The sequence below is a fragment of the Dendrobium catenatum genome, unplaced genomic scaffold, assembly GCF_001605985.2.
Source record: "Dendrobium catenatum unplaced genomic scaffold, ASM160598v2 fragScaff_scaffold_1061, whole genome shotgun sequence".
Classification (NCBI taxonomy): Eukaryota; Viridiplantae; Streptophyta; class Magnoliopsida; order Asparagales; family Orchidaceae; genus Dendrobium; species Dendrobium catenatum.
In genome coordinates, this window is record NW_021319523.1 from 2,982,562 (window position 1) to 3,000,906 (window position 18,345).

The 18,345-nt window shown below is 32.4% G+C and overlaps 1 protein-coding gene across 1 annotated transcript; it reads left to right on the forward strand.

Moving 5' to 3' along the window:
- Positions 1-5,594: 5,594 nt before the first annotated feature.
- Positions 5,595-14,257, forward strand: LOC110098498. The gene is made up of 2 exons (XM_020825349.2): positions 5,595-6,180; positions 13,989-14,257. The coding sequence occupies exons 1-2, from the start codon at positions 5,700-5,702 to the stop codon at positions 14,024-14,026; spliced, it is 519 nt and encodes a 172-aa protein (XP_020681008.1). The 5' UTR covers positions 5,595-5,699; the 3' UTR covers positions 14,027-14,257.
- The last annotated feature ends 4,088 nt before the right edge of the window (positions 14,258-18,345 follow it).

The following is an 18,345-nucleotide window of genomic DNA, read 5'->3' on the forward strand; positions in this document are numbered from 1 at the left end:
ATGATGACTATTCATTTGTTTTAAATTGAAGTTTTTGTGAGCGTAATTAGAATTCGAAGAATCCTAAAGTTTTGCTCATCGATCAATATTAATATTTATCATCACAATCTAAAAAAAAATTTCTTTGTTCGTATATTTGATTTTGATACAAAAATAATACATAAAATTTTTATATTACCTCTAAAATCATAAATCTATAATATTTAGTGTTGAAGAAAAAACAAACAATTAAAAATATACTCACATAAACCGACACAAAATGAAAAATAATATTATTCTGAGTTTTATATGAATTATAATTGATAATAATAATAATAATTTAAGTACTCAATTGAATGTTCAACTCAACAAGATAATTTCATAAATATATTTTTCACGTATTTGCAAACATATTTTATTAGCCTCTTTATTCCTCTATTTCACAAGACTTGGGTTCGAATTTCTTACACGGGCGGGCAGACCGGTCGACGAGGATGACGTCATGCTTAGGACTAGATTGTCGTAAGTCAACATGGGACCCACGCGCTAGCACGCCTTGTCACAAAGTCAAAACACTCAATGTCTGCAAGAAAACTATTAATAAGAGTAAATTTAACATAAATTTATAAAAATTTTAATTATATATGAATTTAAAATAATGAAAACTTTGGCTTTTTTTTTAAGAACGTTTTTACTATTTTATGCCTTTGGAGATAGATTTCTTATTGTTTTCTATAATAAATTTTTTGTAATTTTTTTTTAAATTATTTTAAAAAATAGTAAGAAAGCTGTTATAAATAAAATCATAATTTTTGTTTGACTATTATTTTTTTAATTATTTTCAATAATATTTTGAGCAATAAATTTTTTTTAATTGTAATTTTAAGCTTCATTTGAAACAATTTTTTTATTATTTTTTAAGTTAGATTTTTAGTATAGAATTTTTTGTATAAAAAAATATTTTAAAAAACAGTGAGAAAATTGCCCCAAATAAAACAGTAAAAGAAATTGTTTTCAATATAATAACTTTATATTTAACTTTATAAAAAATTATAATTATCTCAAACAACTTATTAAATTTTAAAGATTATTTAATAAAATTAAATTGACTTTTTTTTTAATAGATACAGAGTCTTCGGTTATCAAGGCCGTGTTGACCTGTCTTGTTTTCAACTGAGATTCTATGCGGCGACCCCTCAACCCTCCGCTCTTCTTTTCTCTGCATCTACCCACCTTCCTTTGTTTTCAACTCCCACCAAAATATTCTGTCAAATTACCATTCGATGGCTCTTTGAAAATTCCCCATATCTCTCTATCTTTTTGTCTTCTAATTCACATGCGTGATAATCATCCTAATTAAGACATCTATGAGCGGATCGACGACTTGCTTGCTTGTAGGGAGAAATTATTCTGTGCGGAGTCAGGACCGAAAAAATATGGACAAAAAAAATCGTTCAGACATATGAATGTACATATTGTGTATATATTTATCAAATCATTGAACACACTATTTATATAAAATGTGTGTACTCACAGTCCGAACAATTTTTCCTGTCCGAACAATTTTTCCTGTCCAGACTTCAAAAGAATAATTTCTCCACTGGTTGAAGCAGATAAATCTCCTCAATATGATCTGCACTCGATTCACCTAATAAATTTTTTGTTATATTTTTCTTTAGTTAATTTGTCCCCCTCCATCAATTTTTTAGCCCCCTCCCCCCAATCTTTAGGCAATTGCCCCTAACAAATAGTAAATAGAATTCATCATCTTGTTTATTCATTTGAATTCCAAAAATATCCTAACAACCAAAATTTGTTACTGGGGTACTGCATCCAAAAATTCCTGCAAGGGTGCTGCCTCTTGACACCCCCGACCTGACCGGGCAGGTCGAACCCTGCTAGAGGGTGCTTCCCTCTTGGACCCCCGAAATATCTACGAAACGTTCGTCTATATTATTCTTTAGTTAATTTGCCCAGCTCCATATATTTTTTATTCTTTATTACAATATTTTTTAGGCAATTGCCCATAGTACATATTAAATAGAATTCATCATTTTATTTATTCATTTGAATTCCAAAAATATCCTAACAACAAAAATTTATTCCGGGGGCGCTACATCCGAAAATTCCTACAAGGGCGCTGCCCCTTGACCCCCGACTTGACCGGGCAGGTCGAAACATGTCATTGGGTGCTGCCATCCTGGACACCCCATATATCCACGAAGCGTAGGTCGATCAAGAATATGAACAAATATGGGTCGCTAATGAGCCATTTTCTTTTGTAGTGAAGGGTTGAGCCAAATTCTAGGCAAAACCAACAATTACTTATAAGTTTACGCCCCCGAAAAATTAAGGATGATTCCGCCCCTATGTGATTTCTAAAAAAACTCCTTTCATTATGAGGAGATCATCTACTCATAATTAAAGTTTAAGGTTTTGTTTGGAATAGACTTTTAATTGTTTTTGTGATAACAAAAGTTATTAGTAAAGCCTTTTCACTCTTTTTTTTTTCTTTTAGTTTTGCCTCTTAAAAGCTGTTTTTGAAGCCACTGTTTTGAAGATATGGATGAAAAAAGAACTTTAAAAAGCAAAAAAAAATAAAAATTGTTATATTTGAGACGAGCAAGGTTGAAACCAGCTCAATTTTGAGGAGGGGGTGTGGGAATTTAGTACAAAATTAATCAAATATTAAAATATAATATATAATATTATGAAAAATTGTTTAAAAAAAGGTAAGCAAGAAAAATGAAAAAAAATTGGTGTAATTAAATTATAATGAAAACTATGAAAGAAAATATTAGAACTTAATGTAAAGAAATACATAGATAGCTTGGTATGCATTTCTGAACTAAAGTTGTTGTACATAAAAAAAAGTCTTCATTGCTACCCATTTTCACAATACTTTAAAAAAAGTCTTCATTGAGGGGAATTGCGCCGAGTTACAAGGTGTTCTGCCCATGGAGACGGCTATAACTTTTTGCAAGATAGTTGTTAAGCTAATGAGAGAAAATTAAAATTTTTAAAAGTTGTTGTAAAAAACAATTTCCTTGAACAACATTTTTTAAAATGTATAAAAAATAATAGCCACGTAGAAATCATGGTTGATGTATGAGAACCGAAATAATAAAAAAGATGTACCGATTAGATAAAAGTGTCATAAATAAAGCCTACGAATCTATTTGGGATGATTGCAATATTTTATAAAAGTTACTTATGAAGTATTTTGGAAACATTAATTTAACTACTATGGTTGCAAAATGCAGATTTGCGCTACAGAAATTTCTGAAAAATAAATGCGAAAATACTAACCAAATAAAATTGTGATTGTTATCTAAAAAAACATTGAGAAAATTATCTAAAAGAGACCCTAAGCCATAAACTTTTCTCAACTCTACTTAACGTTTGGTTTGGGACAACTTTCTTATTATTTTTTAAAGCGATATTTTAGTAAAAAATCTTTTGACCGATAAATTTGTACATTAAAAAATCTCTTTAAAAAATAGTAAAAAAGTTATCTCAAATGAAAGCTAAAATATAACAAGTCAAAAGTAACGAGGCCGGCAATCATAAGAATTATTTATTGCATTAAGCTTCAAATATATTTAATCATTTAAAAAAAATTATTATTGTATTTTAATTTAGAAAACCACTTCACTTAAAAAAAATTCTCACCACTGCTCCAACAGAATAGGAGAAAATAATTATTAAAAAATTATGAGGCCTAAAGATGCACAGAGAGACAACGAGAGAATAGACCGTTGGTATTTTAATCTAAAAACTCATTAGGACTTATCACTTGTGCTCTAATACAAAAACTATCAGAGGGGTTACAGCTGCTTTACAAAATCCAAGAACAAAAGTACTAACCAAGTATGGAAGATTAGTTAATCCTAATCCTGATAGAGCAGCTTATGATTTCATCAGCTAAATAAACTATCTAATCCATAACGACCATAAAGAATGTTTCAATTCCTTCAACTTGCATGCATTGGAAACATTCATTGTATTAGCCAGAAGATGTCAACTAATTATGATTAAGAAAAGCTGATTAGTTGATATTTCTAATGTTAATTGTGATTAACAAAGTTTATTAGTTGATAATTTTTTGGTTAATTATGCTTGTGTTATGACCCACTAGTAGTGGTTGTTGAGGATAATCAGGCTTTTGGATAAATTAATGCTGACGAAATAGGGTTGGACTTTGGTCTTATAAATGCCAAATCTCACCTAATCAATTGCACTAACTATGATAAGTTGAGAGACTTTTGTATAGTTGAACTAAGCAAATAAGTCCAAGAGGGATTTGACTTCTATCGTAAGCTAAACTGAACTTTAGTTTTGTTAGGGAACGATGAATCGATCGAACACAAATAAAAATAACAAATCATAATTTACAAAAACACAAATGAACACACGAGATTTATGTGGAAAACTCAAATCCGAGAAAAACCATGAGGAAGAAAGAGAATGGATTCAATATACAGAAGAGGCAAAACATGCAGTACAGACGGCTTACAAAATATAAGCCCTTTACAAAATATTTTGAGGGCACTGAAAAACAAGCGGAATTCCAAATGCCCTTACAAAATATTTTGAGGGCACCTTGGATCTCTGACATATCTACGAAGCATACGACGTTCAAGGACACGAATAAACAAGGGTCGAGCCAAATTCGAGGCAACTCCAACAAGTTTGCTATTATTCAATTTTAAAAATGTGAGTGTGTGTATATATATATTGCAAGAAAATTTAAGTGTCATGGGGCATGTTTGGAATAGTTGTAGGCTAACTAATGACTTGTAATTAATTAACATTTTTGTCTCTGTAATCATAATTAGTTAACAAAGACGGCATCGTTTTAAATACTTAAATAATTAATATTTAGGAAACTATTATTATTGCTTTTGTTATTCGATTTAGTGCCTTTACTTATTTATGAAAAAGCTTATAATTAATTGAATAAACTTATTTTATTTTATCTAATAAATAATGCATTAATGTTAAAACTACAATTTTATTATTTTAAATAAATAATGGCTTAATATTTAATCTATCTAAATATAAGATAAATTTTATATGAATAAAATATTTTCACAAAAACTAATAATGAATTATTGAATTGAATGAAATTTATTGTTTCTTAAAAGATTATTAAAGATTTCATTTGGGACGACTTTTTCACTGCTTCATGAAATAACTTTTTCATAAAAAAATTTAATTTTTTACTAAAAATTGTCTTAAAAAGTAGTAAAAAAGCTGTCCCAATCAATGCCTAAGTTATATATTTTATAATTTATGACTCATCATTTAATGAATTATTGATTTGAATATTATTATATCAATTTCTTTCAAATACTTCAAATGTCAAAATTCTTGTATTTATATAAATCAATAACTTTAGATTATAAAATTCAAACTAATAATATGAGAAAACTTACTGATTAAATTGAATATTTTTATTAAATAGTACTCAAAATTCTGGCATTTATATAAATTTTAAAATAGATTTATTTCAATTAATATTAAAATTGTTTAATAAAAATTACAAATGAAATTCATAAATTTTAGAAAATGTAATTAAAATTAGGAAAGTAACCGAAAAAAAAACAGATTTTTCCTTCACTTCGCTCTGAAGTATCTTTGCAGTTCGCACCATCGCGCCGCTTGAAAAACTCCATTTTTCTTCTGACTCTTCTCTCTTCTCCCACTTTGCCTGCCCAATGGGTAAGACCTATTTTGCCATTACTTTTCAGATCTTGCTAGCGTTTGCCCTCTTACTATCCACCGACGGCGACGATGGCGGATCAGTCCAAGATCTACTCCGCGCCTACGGCCTCCCGCCGGGGCTTCTTCCCTCTGCGGTGAATTCCTACGACCTGGATAGGGAAACAGGACTCCTGGAAGTTCATCTAGACAGTCCCTGCTTCGCGAAGTACGACGGATTGGTGTTTTTTAATCAGACAGTGAGGGGAAATCTGAGTCACGGTAGCTTGAAAGGACTGGTGGGGTTTTCACAGGAGGAGCTATTCATTTGGTTGCCCGTGAAAGAGGTTTTGTTGGCTGATCCTTCTTCAGGTGTTATCTTTTTTGATATCGGTGTTGCTCATAAGCAATTATCGCTCTCGCTTTTCGAGAATCCGCCTGATTGCACCGCAGGAGGGGAATATCAACGACAATTGGCTGTCCAGATGATCAGAGGAGGTCAGTATACTGAAAAGGATGAATTTTGGGTATATTTTTTTTGTTAAATTTTGTGGAAAAAATCGACTTGTACAACGTATTAGGTTTAGATGTTTAATGTCGGGATGTCTTAAAATTTTTTATTATTTTTTGAATCTAATGTCTGTTACCTTGGAGTCTGAATTTTAATTGATTACCACCGGTCATGCGTTAAATTAAGAAAACAAGAAAAACGATCAGAGTTCGTTCGATAGGGGATTCCAGTTAAAATGATGATTTAAGGGTTTATACTTTTCTTATTAGTGTTTGCAGGAAAAATTGGAGTTTGCTAAGGTTTTTGGTGCCGTTGTTAAATAGTTTCCCTCTGACTGTTTGTGTTTCTAAATTTCAACTTGTTGTTGAAGATTGGGTTGTTGAAGTGCTGTGATTGCTAGGCAAGATGCAGATTGCAGTAATGAACATAGTATTGTACAAGCAGAGGGGAAGAGTAGAGGAAAATGACTAACACTAGATCACTATAGAGGTGAGTTATTGAAAAAAAAAATTTGAAGCAAAAAATGTATCTTCATTTGACCATTATTGATCTTCAAAGGGCACATGGTTGTAAGATGAAAATATGTATTTTAAATTTATGTTGAAGCTATCAAAGTTAGGTATGATGTAGTGATGACTAGCATAAATAATTGTGGAGTAACAAAATTATTTTTCTTGTGAAATGGTGTCAAACTCAGGTTAGATATTTGGTTTAGTTTAGGAGAAATATTTTGTTCTATGATGCACAAATACGGACACGGCGACACGGATACAACACGACATTGACACATGACACGTCAATTATTGAAAATATAGGACATGCACATGAGTTGGACAAGGTATTATAATTTTTATATTTAAAAATAATGTATACAAATCAAATAAGTATAAATTTAAAAATAATTTAGAAATAATAAGTCATTTAATTAGAATTTATACTAATAATTAATATTAAGATGTCAAGAGTCGGACATTGATTTCGTTTATCAGTCATCGAGAGAGGAGATGATAATGCTGTCAAAAGTCGGGTATTGATGTTATACAGTAAATATTGGACGCAAATGTTAAGATGACGTTTATCATTAATGTTGAGAGGGTGTTGGTTGTCGATGTTGAGAAGGCGTTGGACAAAGATGAGATGTCAAGTTGTGGGAGTAGAAATTGATAGTATCGAAAATAAATGTAAAGACGGCGTCAGAATTTGATATGAGATCGTTTTGAAATGTTGATGTTGTAATGATGTCAGACATCAATTTTAAGATGACATCGGACATTGCTATAAAACCAAAATTATAACCCGCCAATGAGAAATGAAAATGAGAATATTCTATGAATGGGATATTAAACGCGTGCGATTGATTTGGTATTGTGGATAGGAAATAAGAAATTTAATTTTTATATTTTAAATAATAAAAAATTTAAATGCAACAAATTATATTTAAAAAATTCATAAAATATTTAATATACGCGTGTCCTAATTATATTTAATATTTTTTTAATTGGACACGTTTTCAGAGTGTCCGACACGACGCGTCATGTCGGATACGTGTCGGACACTGCACGTCTCTTTGAGGAGAAGTGTCGGTGCATCATAGATTTTGTTCCACCATTATTTGTTAAATTTTCCTGCTATTTGAAATAGACAATCCCTTTATATCTTGCTCCTTGTATGTGATATTCAAAGTTTTCAGGGTATTTAAAAGACTCAGATAAAGATGGGTAAGATTCAAGTAGGTTTGGAAAATGTACAAGTTAACATAAAATAGGATTAAAGTCAATGGCAAACTCATATTCATAGAATGACTTGATGTTCCATGCAGATTTAATAATTTTAAGTATTGCGAGAATAATATTTGTATCATTGTTGGTGATGCAAATAGCCAATAAAAATGCATTTTAAGGCTTTGATGTTTAGTTCGCTTCTATGATAAGGAGGAATATGCGTAAAGACAGAACAATCAAACACTTTGAGAGGAATTGTGTAGATGAGTTTAGTTTTGGATGGGCTTGGGTGACAGTTTGACAAGGAGTTGTACATTTTAGAATCCTTAATGGGATTTGATTAATGAGATGCCACAGTAAGGACAACATCTCCTAATAATATTTTATGAAATTGCTAGTGATCATAATTTATTGAGCAACCTCTTTGAGGTATCTATTTTTCTTTTTGTTACCCTATGTTATTAAGGAGTATGGATACAACAACTTTGATGAAGAATCCTTGTTGAAGGAAATAGTGTCAAAAAATAGAATGAAAATATTATCTCCCATGACTTGAATATTTATTTTGAATTGGTTTTGTATAATTGAATGAATTTTTTGAAAAATAGACCAAGTTTTAGATTTGTTTTTCATTAGAATAATTCAAGTGGTTATAGGTGGTCATCAACAAAGGATATAAATCATATGATGCCCGAGATGTTATTTATCCATGATGGTCCCTAAATGCCACTATAGATGACAAAAAAAAAATATTTTGAGGTTTTATAAGGATGATTATGGTAGGAATTTCAAGTGTGTCTAGATAATTGACATTTTCATATTGGAATGCTTCAAGACTTGTATGGACAAAAAGAGATGCGAACAATCTTTTTATTAAAGAAAATTCTAGTGACTAAAGCAAAAATGCAATTGCATTATTAAACTTTTGTTAGAGGAAGATTCATGTTGAGCTTGTTTCTCTTATCTTCTAGGATTCTCTTCAATTTAGGCTAGCAATCCTTCACATTGCCAATTATTTTTCTAGAGATTGTATCTTAGAATTTACAATGAGTAGGATGAAATTTAGTAGTACAATTTATATTTTTAATGATATTACTAATTAGTTATAAATTGCATGAAAGTTAAAGAATCAAGAGAAGTGAGTTAAGAATGAGTGAGCTAGTTATGTTGATAGTCCCAATGCTAGTTATTTATGATTTTGACCCATAAGCAATTCTCATAGTAAGATTTTCTTAAATACATGTCAAGACTTTGAAATAAGGGGATTTCTTATCATATGCTTAAGGCGTAAGATTTTACTATTCAAGATTGTGGGTTTACATTTTGGACACTAAAGATATTCTTGAAAGTTTCATGTTGCATTAATTAAAAAGCTAAAAAGAGTACAATGAGGTACAAGCTAGTATGGAAACGCCTATATATGCCTTGTTATGTGTGGAATCTGCTTGTGTTGATTAATTGGATTGTGCTGTTGCCTTGGACCTCAAGTTTCTCGTGCTCGCTGGGGTGCGTTGCTTGGGTTTGGGTGTAAAGTCCCGGCGTTGTGTACCCGAGCGCGCTGTATTCCCAAGTGCCCCAGCGTTGAATGACAAAGAGCAGAGCGCCGCAGCTGTATAGATATGGCTCTGCAGTGGATCATGATAGAGGTTTGAGCGTCGCAGGGCCTCAAACTTGCGCCGCAGCACTACTAGATTTTTTGGACGATTTTTTTCTCGTTTTTTTAGGGTTGCATCCCTTGGGGTTATTTACTTGATTTTCTTTTGTATTTTGAGAGTTAGACATTGGAGAACGGTGTTTGAAAGAAGAGAAGCAAGGAGAGAGTGAGAGGGAAGAAAGATCTGTACTTATTTCTCCCAATGTTCATAGTGGATTTCTTAGTTTGGTGTAGCTCCGTAGTTTTTGCCCTAATTTGATTTTTTCCATGTTAAATCCTGGTGTCATTTACTTTTCGATGCTTTTACTTTCTTGCTTGTTTTGTCATTGTGGTGTTTTACTCCTCATCTCCCCAACACTTCCCTGAACAAAGAACATGCAAAAGAGGGAGGAACTTTGCCATTTTTGTTTATCCATGCAATAGTACAACAAAAAGTATAAAGACCAAAAAAAAAACTAGGAGCGCCTTTGCTGATAATGTGGGGTCCCTTATGTTATTGTATATAGTACCATCAAAACAAACTAGAAACCACTGTAGAGGGGGGATACCAAAGAGAGGGTTGAAACAACTGCAAGGGCTGGTTAGTATCCCAATGCTCTGGTAGAGGCCTAGTTCGATTGTGACACCAACTACAATCCACATAAGAAGATCTCAACATTGATCACCTAAGGGGGATCAAGTCCTTTCCAATGATGTCTTTAGGTGTTTTTTTCCTCTTCTTGGGCATAGTTGCAATTGGCCTCAAGTATGATAAATCTTTATCGAAGTGAGCATTGAAAATCCCGCTTATTTGCTTCTTGAGATTAAGTATTCTGTTGGAAGAATCCTCCATTTGTTTAATTTGTTCAGCAGAGAAAATAAACTCCTATTTTTTGTCTTCATTGCTCCCAGATTGCTTGCCCTTCCTCCCATTTTCCCCCGGGGTAGCTGCTATGTTGTCGGTTAGAGGCACTTTCATTGCCAGCTTTCTATTTTTGTTTTCTCCTCCTTGAGACAATAATCCATGTGCCATCACACCATTCGTCTCCTGATTGTCGTCGTTGAACTTTCACCGCCCGATTGCTACCATCGGATATTCATCGCTTGATCGCCGTTGTTGAGCCTTTCACCATCCGACCGTCATTGTCGAACCTTCGCCACTTGATCGTTGTCATTGACCTTTGCGGTTGTACATATGTCGTCGGACCTTTCACCACCGCTTCCATCGGACCTTTCATTGCTTGACTACAGTTGTTGATTCATCGTTGTCATCCAGCGAACACCATTGAACCAATTGTCGCTCAGCCCCTAAACGTACGAACGAACTTTGCCACTTTTTTTTTCAATTCTCCAAACTCTAATAATTTTTTTGTCTCCAAGTTTAAGGGACTAGCCAATTTTTATGACTAATATACATAGTGGAATAGGTGGGCAAGGCCTCATAGTTTTCCTCTTTTTTAGATTTTCCATGTAAAAATTCTGCTAAAACTCTTTCATTTATCATTATGTGCCGGATCTTCGTGCAAAAAACTCTCTTCCACCTCGAATTTCTTAGGCCGCAACAAAAATGTAGAGGAATTATGATGCAAAACTACAAATCCAAGTGGAAGTGACTTTTGTACTATATTGAAAAATATTGTAGAAAAATAGTTTTTCTTATTTTAGTTTCAATGCATCATTATAAATGGAATGCAATGAGATTCTAAACATGAAGCCATGGTAATCAATTAAGAATGGAATTGCTCCTTATCAGTCAGAACGAATATGGAAGAAAAATAAAAACATAATATTTAATACCTTTAATACATAATAGAAAGAAATGACTACCAATTAACACTTTCCTTTATATGGAAACACAGTATACATATCAATTGTTCTGTGATTCTCAACTATGCACAAAAAAATAAGGAAATACAATAGGTTGGGTTAACTAGGAAGCCAATATCCAGGAAGGTAACGAACAACTGGCTGTGAAAGTTAAGAAACTCGATTCCAAAGGGGATTTATGGAACTCTATATATCAGTAAGTAGTCAAGGTAATTAATTATTTATGAGGTAGGCTAGCAAAACATGTACTACCAGACAATATTGGGAGCATATCTAGAAAATTGTGAGCAATCAATGATCCTTCTCGGATTTTCACATAACACTAACTATATATTATGAGTTTTTTGGTGGCATTAGTTATATTTTATCTCAACATATATCTCTTCCAAACGTTCTTGAATCCATCCATGTATATATCATTCTTTCAAATACCCTGAAAATTTTGAAGATCACATGTAACTTGCTAAGTACAAAAGGATCACATATAACTTTGAATGCATGTGGATGTGGTTCTAGATGGTTATGCATATGCTTCAATATTGCATGTGTTTCCATGATTTGGATTGTTACATGTTGCATGGTACATGATGTGCTACATGTGTCATATGAAGTGTATGTTATTTATGTAGGAACACACATGCATGATTATTCATATTCCATGTTGGTATACAGGATAACCTACATATTGTTTCACATAGCTCTCCATGTCTATGTTTATCATATCCTTTCCATGTAACTTACGAAATCATTCTATAATGCTACTCATGGCTTCCATGATCATAAGAGTATTATTGAGTTCCTACATGGTGGTTTGCATGATGTTAGCATGATAAATGGCATGGTGATTTACATTGCAGGGAGTGTGTGTGTGTGAAATGAATGAACGTGATGTGCATGGATGTTATGTCATATAAATGACGTTATGTATGGAAGCTCATATTATATGTTCTTAAGTTCATTTGGTGCATGCTATTGCATGTCATCTAGTATATGTTGTGTATGCTTATGCACTGCATACTGTGAATGTGATACGAAGTGGAAGGGAAAACAATAAGTAAAAGAGAAGAAAAACCTAGGAACACAAAGATATGTCTGATTTTTTTATTTCCTCTTTAATAATAAAGTAAAGTACAATTGATCTACTATTTGAGAGGTAGATCAAATCTCCCATAAACCCTAGATGCTGCTAGAAACTCACAACAAACACTAAGAAATAAAACTCAGCCATCAGCCCCCTAAACCCTAGACAAATTCCCCCTTAAATAGCCCTAAAACATCATAACACAAATAGAACATTCCTAATCAGCATAAACATATTTTAGGAAACCATCCTAAAAAAATTAGGATCTTTCTAAATAATATAAACATGATTTAGGAAACCTTGCTAATTAAAACCTACTTAATTAAATCCTTCCTAACACACAATAATCATATTTAGAACATTCCTTATTCCCTCCCAATCAAAACAGCTCTCTTTTCCTAATTAAATATTCTTAATCCCCTCCCGATCTTGGTCTTCTACGGTAAGTGATTACTCCTCTTTGATCTTTTTGGTCAACTAAGCACTGAAGTTTACTATATTAATTGTTAGTTATGCCCAGCATTCTACTATGTTGCATACTGTGAATGCTATTGTTTTGAATGATGCGAGTCATATTGTTCGGTTATGTTGTGGATGCTCTAAACTATGACTAAGTTTTATATTTGAGGTACAGCTCATGGACTTAATATCCGGATTGTGATGAAATTATAAAAATTATTCTCTTGGATGATGTTGATGTATGATTTCCTCATTTGTATTGATATAAATAATTTTGTAAGGTGTACACTGAGTCAGATTTTACATGTGAAATTTCTTGGATTTTAAACTCAGTAATTTTTAAATTTCTACTAATTCTAAAACTTTTATATTATAATAGAACTTTGTTAAATTATTCTAACATTTCTCTTCAAAAAAATGTTTCACTTACTATGACAACTACAAGCATACTACAAATAAGCATTCAACTTCAATATCTTTTGTAAATTAATATTTGTCACAATTATCATCATTCTTAGCCTTATCACAACAATTTGATATTGTTTTGTAAATTCTCATATTACATTTATTTCTCATGAGTGATGTTTGAGGTGTTACATCTTTTCTTTTCAAATAATTTTGAGCTACTTCTATAAGTTCTTAGTGTTAATTCTCATTTTTATTAATAATCCATTGTCTCTATTTTTATCCATCAATCTAATATATATATTTTCTACCATCCAATATATATTTTCTATCATCCATTGTTCATGCCCAAAATAAATAAGTCTATTTAATCACATTATTTTAAATAGATGCCATTTCTGCTGAAGGCTATTACTTCTCTTCTTTATAGCTTCGTATTTTATACGATTATCTGAGTGTCATTCTGGATTAGTTGAACTGATTATTTGCATCTATGGTTTATATCTTTTAATTGTTAATTATGAAGCATAATTTATCTTCTTCAATCTTCACCAACATTCAGCAAGTCTCTATTACCAGTTCCTCACGACCATCTTCCTCCAGCTACCACTGTCCTTAATGGTTATTATTACTTGAACTAACTATGATGATTTTGGTGATTTTTTCTAGGGCCTGGAGAAGCTATTGGATCTCAGGAGCAAAAATGAAGTATGAAAAGACTTCAACCATCCTTTCTTTCCCAGAATTCGTCTCTTAAATACTGGTATTCCCTTCCCACACTCCTGAAAACCACTTGTAAAGGGAGTTCTTATATGTGTATATACATAGCGTTGATACTAGTTTGGGTCATTTTCTACTCTGTACATTGCGCATGTATATGACATTTCATCATATTTCAGCAATATATATTACTGTATATATGAGAATATCTTAAGCAGCCAAAATTGTTGTGAAATCCCTTTAAGTAAAAAGAAAGCTAATTCTTAAACATCAAGATGCCTTTTGGTGTAATGGATGGAAATTTCGTAAGAAATTCCGCAGTCAAGCATGCTAATCCTGGGATTGATGGCCTACTGGGAAGTTACATCAACAGGACAAAAATTGTGAGGCTCTTAGGCCAAAGCGGACAATATCTCGATAGTTAAGAATTTGAACTGTTATAATTGTAGCTAGCTGTTCTGCACTAATAATTGTTGACGGAGATTTTATTTTGGTGGGTCGAAATCTAATAATGCCATTTGCAAATATGTAAATGGCTCTAATGCAATGAGACGTTTGATCAGGTCCTATTGACCAAAATAATATTAGCTCTTCAATACAAAGGATTAATCTTGACTCTTCATCATCTTCTTATCAACTGGGAAAAAGATTTAACATAAAATGTTGTTATCTTTTTACAATTCAGGCTGGGCCCAGGAGCCATCAAGCCTTTGATTTTAAAACTCTTAGGCTGTGTAGCCTATAGGGTATGATCGAAAGATTCAAATTTCAACCGATCGAGCAACTTATAAATAAAGCAGTAAATCCCGTCCCAATTGAGGGCATTTGGATGGATGTGAGTCACATTTCAATTAAACTAGAGCTTTTAAGGAATGTGATCCCCAATCTTAAGTCTGTGTTTTGACCAACTCTCATATTAGCTAACTAAGGTTTTGTTTGGGATGATTTTCTTACTGCTTCTTAACGCAGCTTTTTAGTGCAAAAATTTTAATTTTTTAACTACAAAATAATTTTAAGAAGCAGTAAGAAAGCCGTCACAAACGAAACTTAATCCCAACAATATATCAACAAAATAAAATTTGCCTGAGAGGAGATAGCTCATGCCTTCATGAATGTTATAGGTTATGATCATGTAATATTGGTGTTAGAATTCCTGAGATGACGGAACTATAGGATTTTGATTGGATTTACCTACATATCCTCCATTAATTAGAGTAGAAATTGAATATCAAGCTTAAGCTTAAAATTGGGTATAAATACATATCCTTTGTAAATAGTGCTCTCTAGTAAATGGGAGGAATAATTATTTATGAGGGTTTATAATCATAGGCTTGAAAAATTGTGTGTTCTAAGAAGCTACTTTCTACAACAACTTTAAAAAAATTTACTTTGACTGTAGCAATTTTATAACCAAATTTACAAAAATTATAACGACTATTAATCAGATCCCAACAATTCTAAAAAATCAAGACAGAAAAACTATCAGATTCATAAATACCAAGCAAATCTCTTTCATAAAAGAGCAGCGGTTCAAAAAAACACTATATATCTTCATCATAAATAATATCAGGGATCCATTTATGATGTTTAATCAAAAAGCAATATTTATAAGTACATACAAATTTAAAATATTCAACAACATAATTCATAATAGAAGCATCATTCTCTGTTAAATTATCATTAATGAATACAATCAGAAGTTTTTCTTTTCTTAACTAAGATTTCATTTCAGATGATTTTTTTTACTACTTCTTAAAATAACTTTTTCTTTAAAAAATTAAAATTTTTATATTAAAAAGTTGTTTTAAGAAATAATAAAAAAAGTCATCCCAAAAGAAGTCTAAGGCTTCGTTTTGGGACGGCATTCTTACTGCTTCTTAAAGCAGTTTTTTAATATAAAGATTTTAATTTTTGTTATTTTTTTACTAGAAAGCTGCTTTAAAAAATAGTGAGAACGACGTCCCAAAAGATGCTTAAATTATAAACATATTTAATATTTTAATCACCTTCAACCAACATTTTAGAACCAGAAGTTTTAGCTTCATTAATTAAGAATAGAAGAATTAAAAGCACAATTTTTTTCTACATACAAAATCTTGCTAAAAAATATTCCCCAAACCATATTTATTTCACCACCTAAGAATTTATCAAGCCACATAAAAATTATTCCACAAAAATGATTGTAAGAACTAATGAATTATAAAATATTTTCATCAACAGAAACTTTAGTAAAGTTAACATTTTTCTAATATTTTAGAAAACATATGGACTTCAACAACCACATTCCTTGTAATTCCAATTGAAGAATTCTGAATTATCTGCAATAACATCACATAGTCAAAGGAAGAATATAAAACACCATCATCTAGAAGGACATAGCAAGCAAGAAACTTGAAAATCTCAAAAGGGGTAAGTGAGAGTACAATATAGAAATGAGTAAAAATGATTTTTTTTTTCCAAGATATATTAGTTAATATGTGATTGCAAAACTATTGCATAAGCTTTTCTTTTTTCATGAGTGAGGAATAATTTGTATTGGTTACCTCTTTGTGCGGCTCAACCTGTAATATTTGTTGTCAAATATAGGTATTTTTTGCAACTTTTTAGTTGATTGGTATCTATGAGTTTTAGAATGCTGAATGAGGTAGAAAGTAATTGAGATTTGTATTAAAAATGTGAAAATCCAAGTTTAGATTTTTATTCTATGGGCACCGTGATGTCAGGGAATACGTCAAGCTCTCTATTTGTTTAGGAAAAAATAGTCGAACGCTACGGTGTTGGCCATAGTGTGAGCATATTCACAGAGAATATAGAAAATTCTATGGAGCGTTGTGGCACGGGGAAAGTTGGCTATCGGGGTGCTAGGTTAAAATAGTGGAAAATTAAATATTAAAATATCTACGCACTTGCTCATTTCACTACCACCTCAGGCTTAGTGGAGAAGAGAGGAGTAAGCAAAAGAAGAAAGAAAGAGAGAAAGAAGGAATTTGGAGGCCATGATTCGAGCTTCTTTTGTTTGGGTAGTTTAGGAAATTATTGAGCTCGAGGTGGAGTCCGAAACTCGTCTCTGATTTCAATTCTAATAAATTTATAAAAAAAATAAATAATTTTTTTTTGGATTTTACAAAGTTTTAATCATGTGATTTTTAATATGTTATCACTCTATATTATGACCATTTTGCTTACCAGAAATTAAGTTTTCAATGGTTGATTTTCTCGTATAAATTTTTGAGTATATTGTTGAATTAAAGCTTTTTTGGTAATTGAAGACTTGCGATAACTATGTAAGCCTTGAAATATTTATATGAATGTTTCTTTGAAAGTAGAAAATTGAAAAAGGGAAAGTCCAGTGAGTGTTATATTCTACAGAAAAAGTGACTTTTATTGGTGATACGTCATGCAAAAATTATCTTGATCAGGCACGAATCTCGAGGCAAAAATCAAGTAGGAAACTTCAAAAATTAAATCTGGGAGCACATGAACTCCGATTTCAGCAAACTTACAGTCAAACTGAGTGTCTCGGAAATACGAACCCAACGACACCAAATTCGACCCAATCCGAGCCCAAATGGGTCCGAATCAAGGACCCGAAGCGCTGTTGGAAGGTTCAAACCACAATTTGAGTTACCAAACGGTCTCCAATTTTAACGAGCTTAGACTCGAATCGAGTGGCTCAACGAGACAAATCCAACGAGCCTAAGATCGCCGAATTCCGACATCATTAAGTCCTCTAAATGTCCAACGAACGGTGTATGATCAAAGGATTCGATATCGGCCGTCCATTCAAAACACTCCCAATTCGCCCATGATCTCACGCCTATTTACACGCTATGCAACTCCAAAAAAACTATAAATAAAGCTCTCATTCTACACTAAGGGGACTCAAGGGAAGAGAGAGAAGAAGAAGAGGAGAAAGGGGAAAAGGAGATTCCTCACCTCCTCGACCACCGCCGGAGCTCTTTCTGCCGCCTGAAGACGCCGGAACTCTACCGGATTTTCAGGAAACGCAGGAATTCTGCACAACTTCCACGTGATTCTAAAATCCTTACCAATTAACAACATAGTTCTCCTCTGCCACCAAAGAAGTCGGACTTCTACCCGATGTCGGACCTTCACTCTTCGCCAAGTTTCTACCCGACGCAGGACTTCTACCGGATATCGAACTTCGCTGTACGTCTACGCGAAGATTGATTTCTTTCCATGGTTGGACTTCTGCCTGACGCTGTCCTTCTGATCTTCGTCATCAGACTACAGTCCTTCTGACTTACGTCGCCGACTACAGTCTTTCTGACATCCGTCGCCCGTT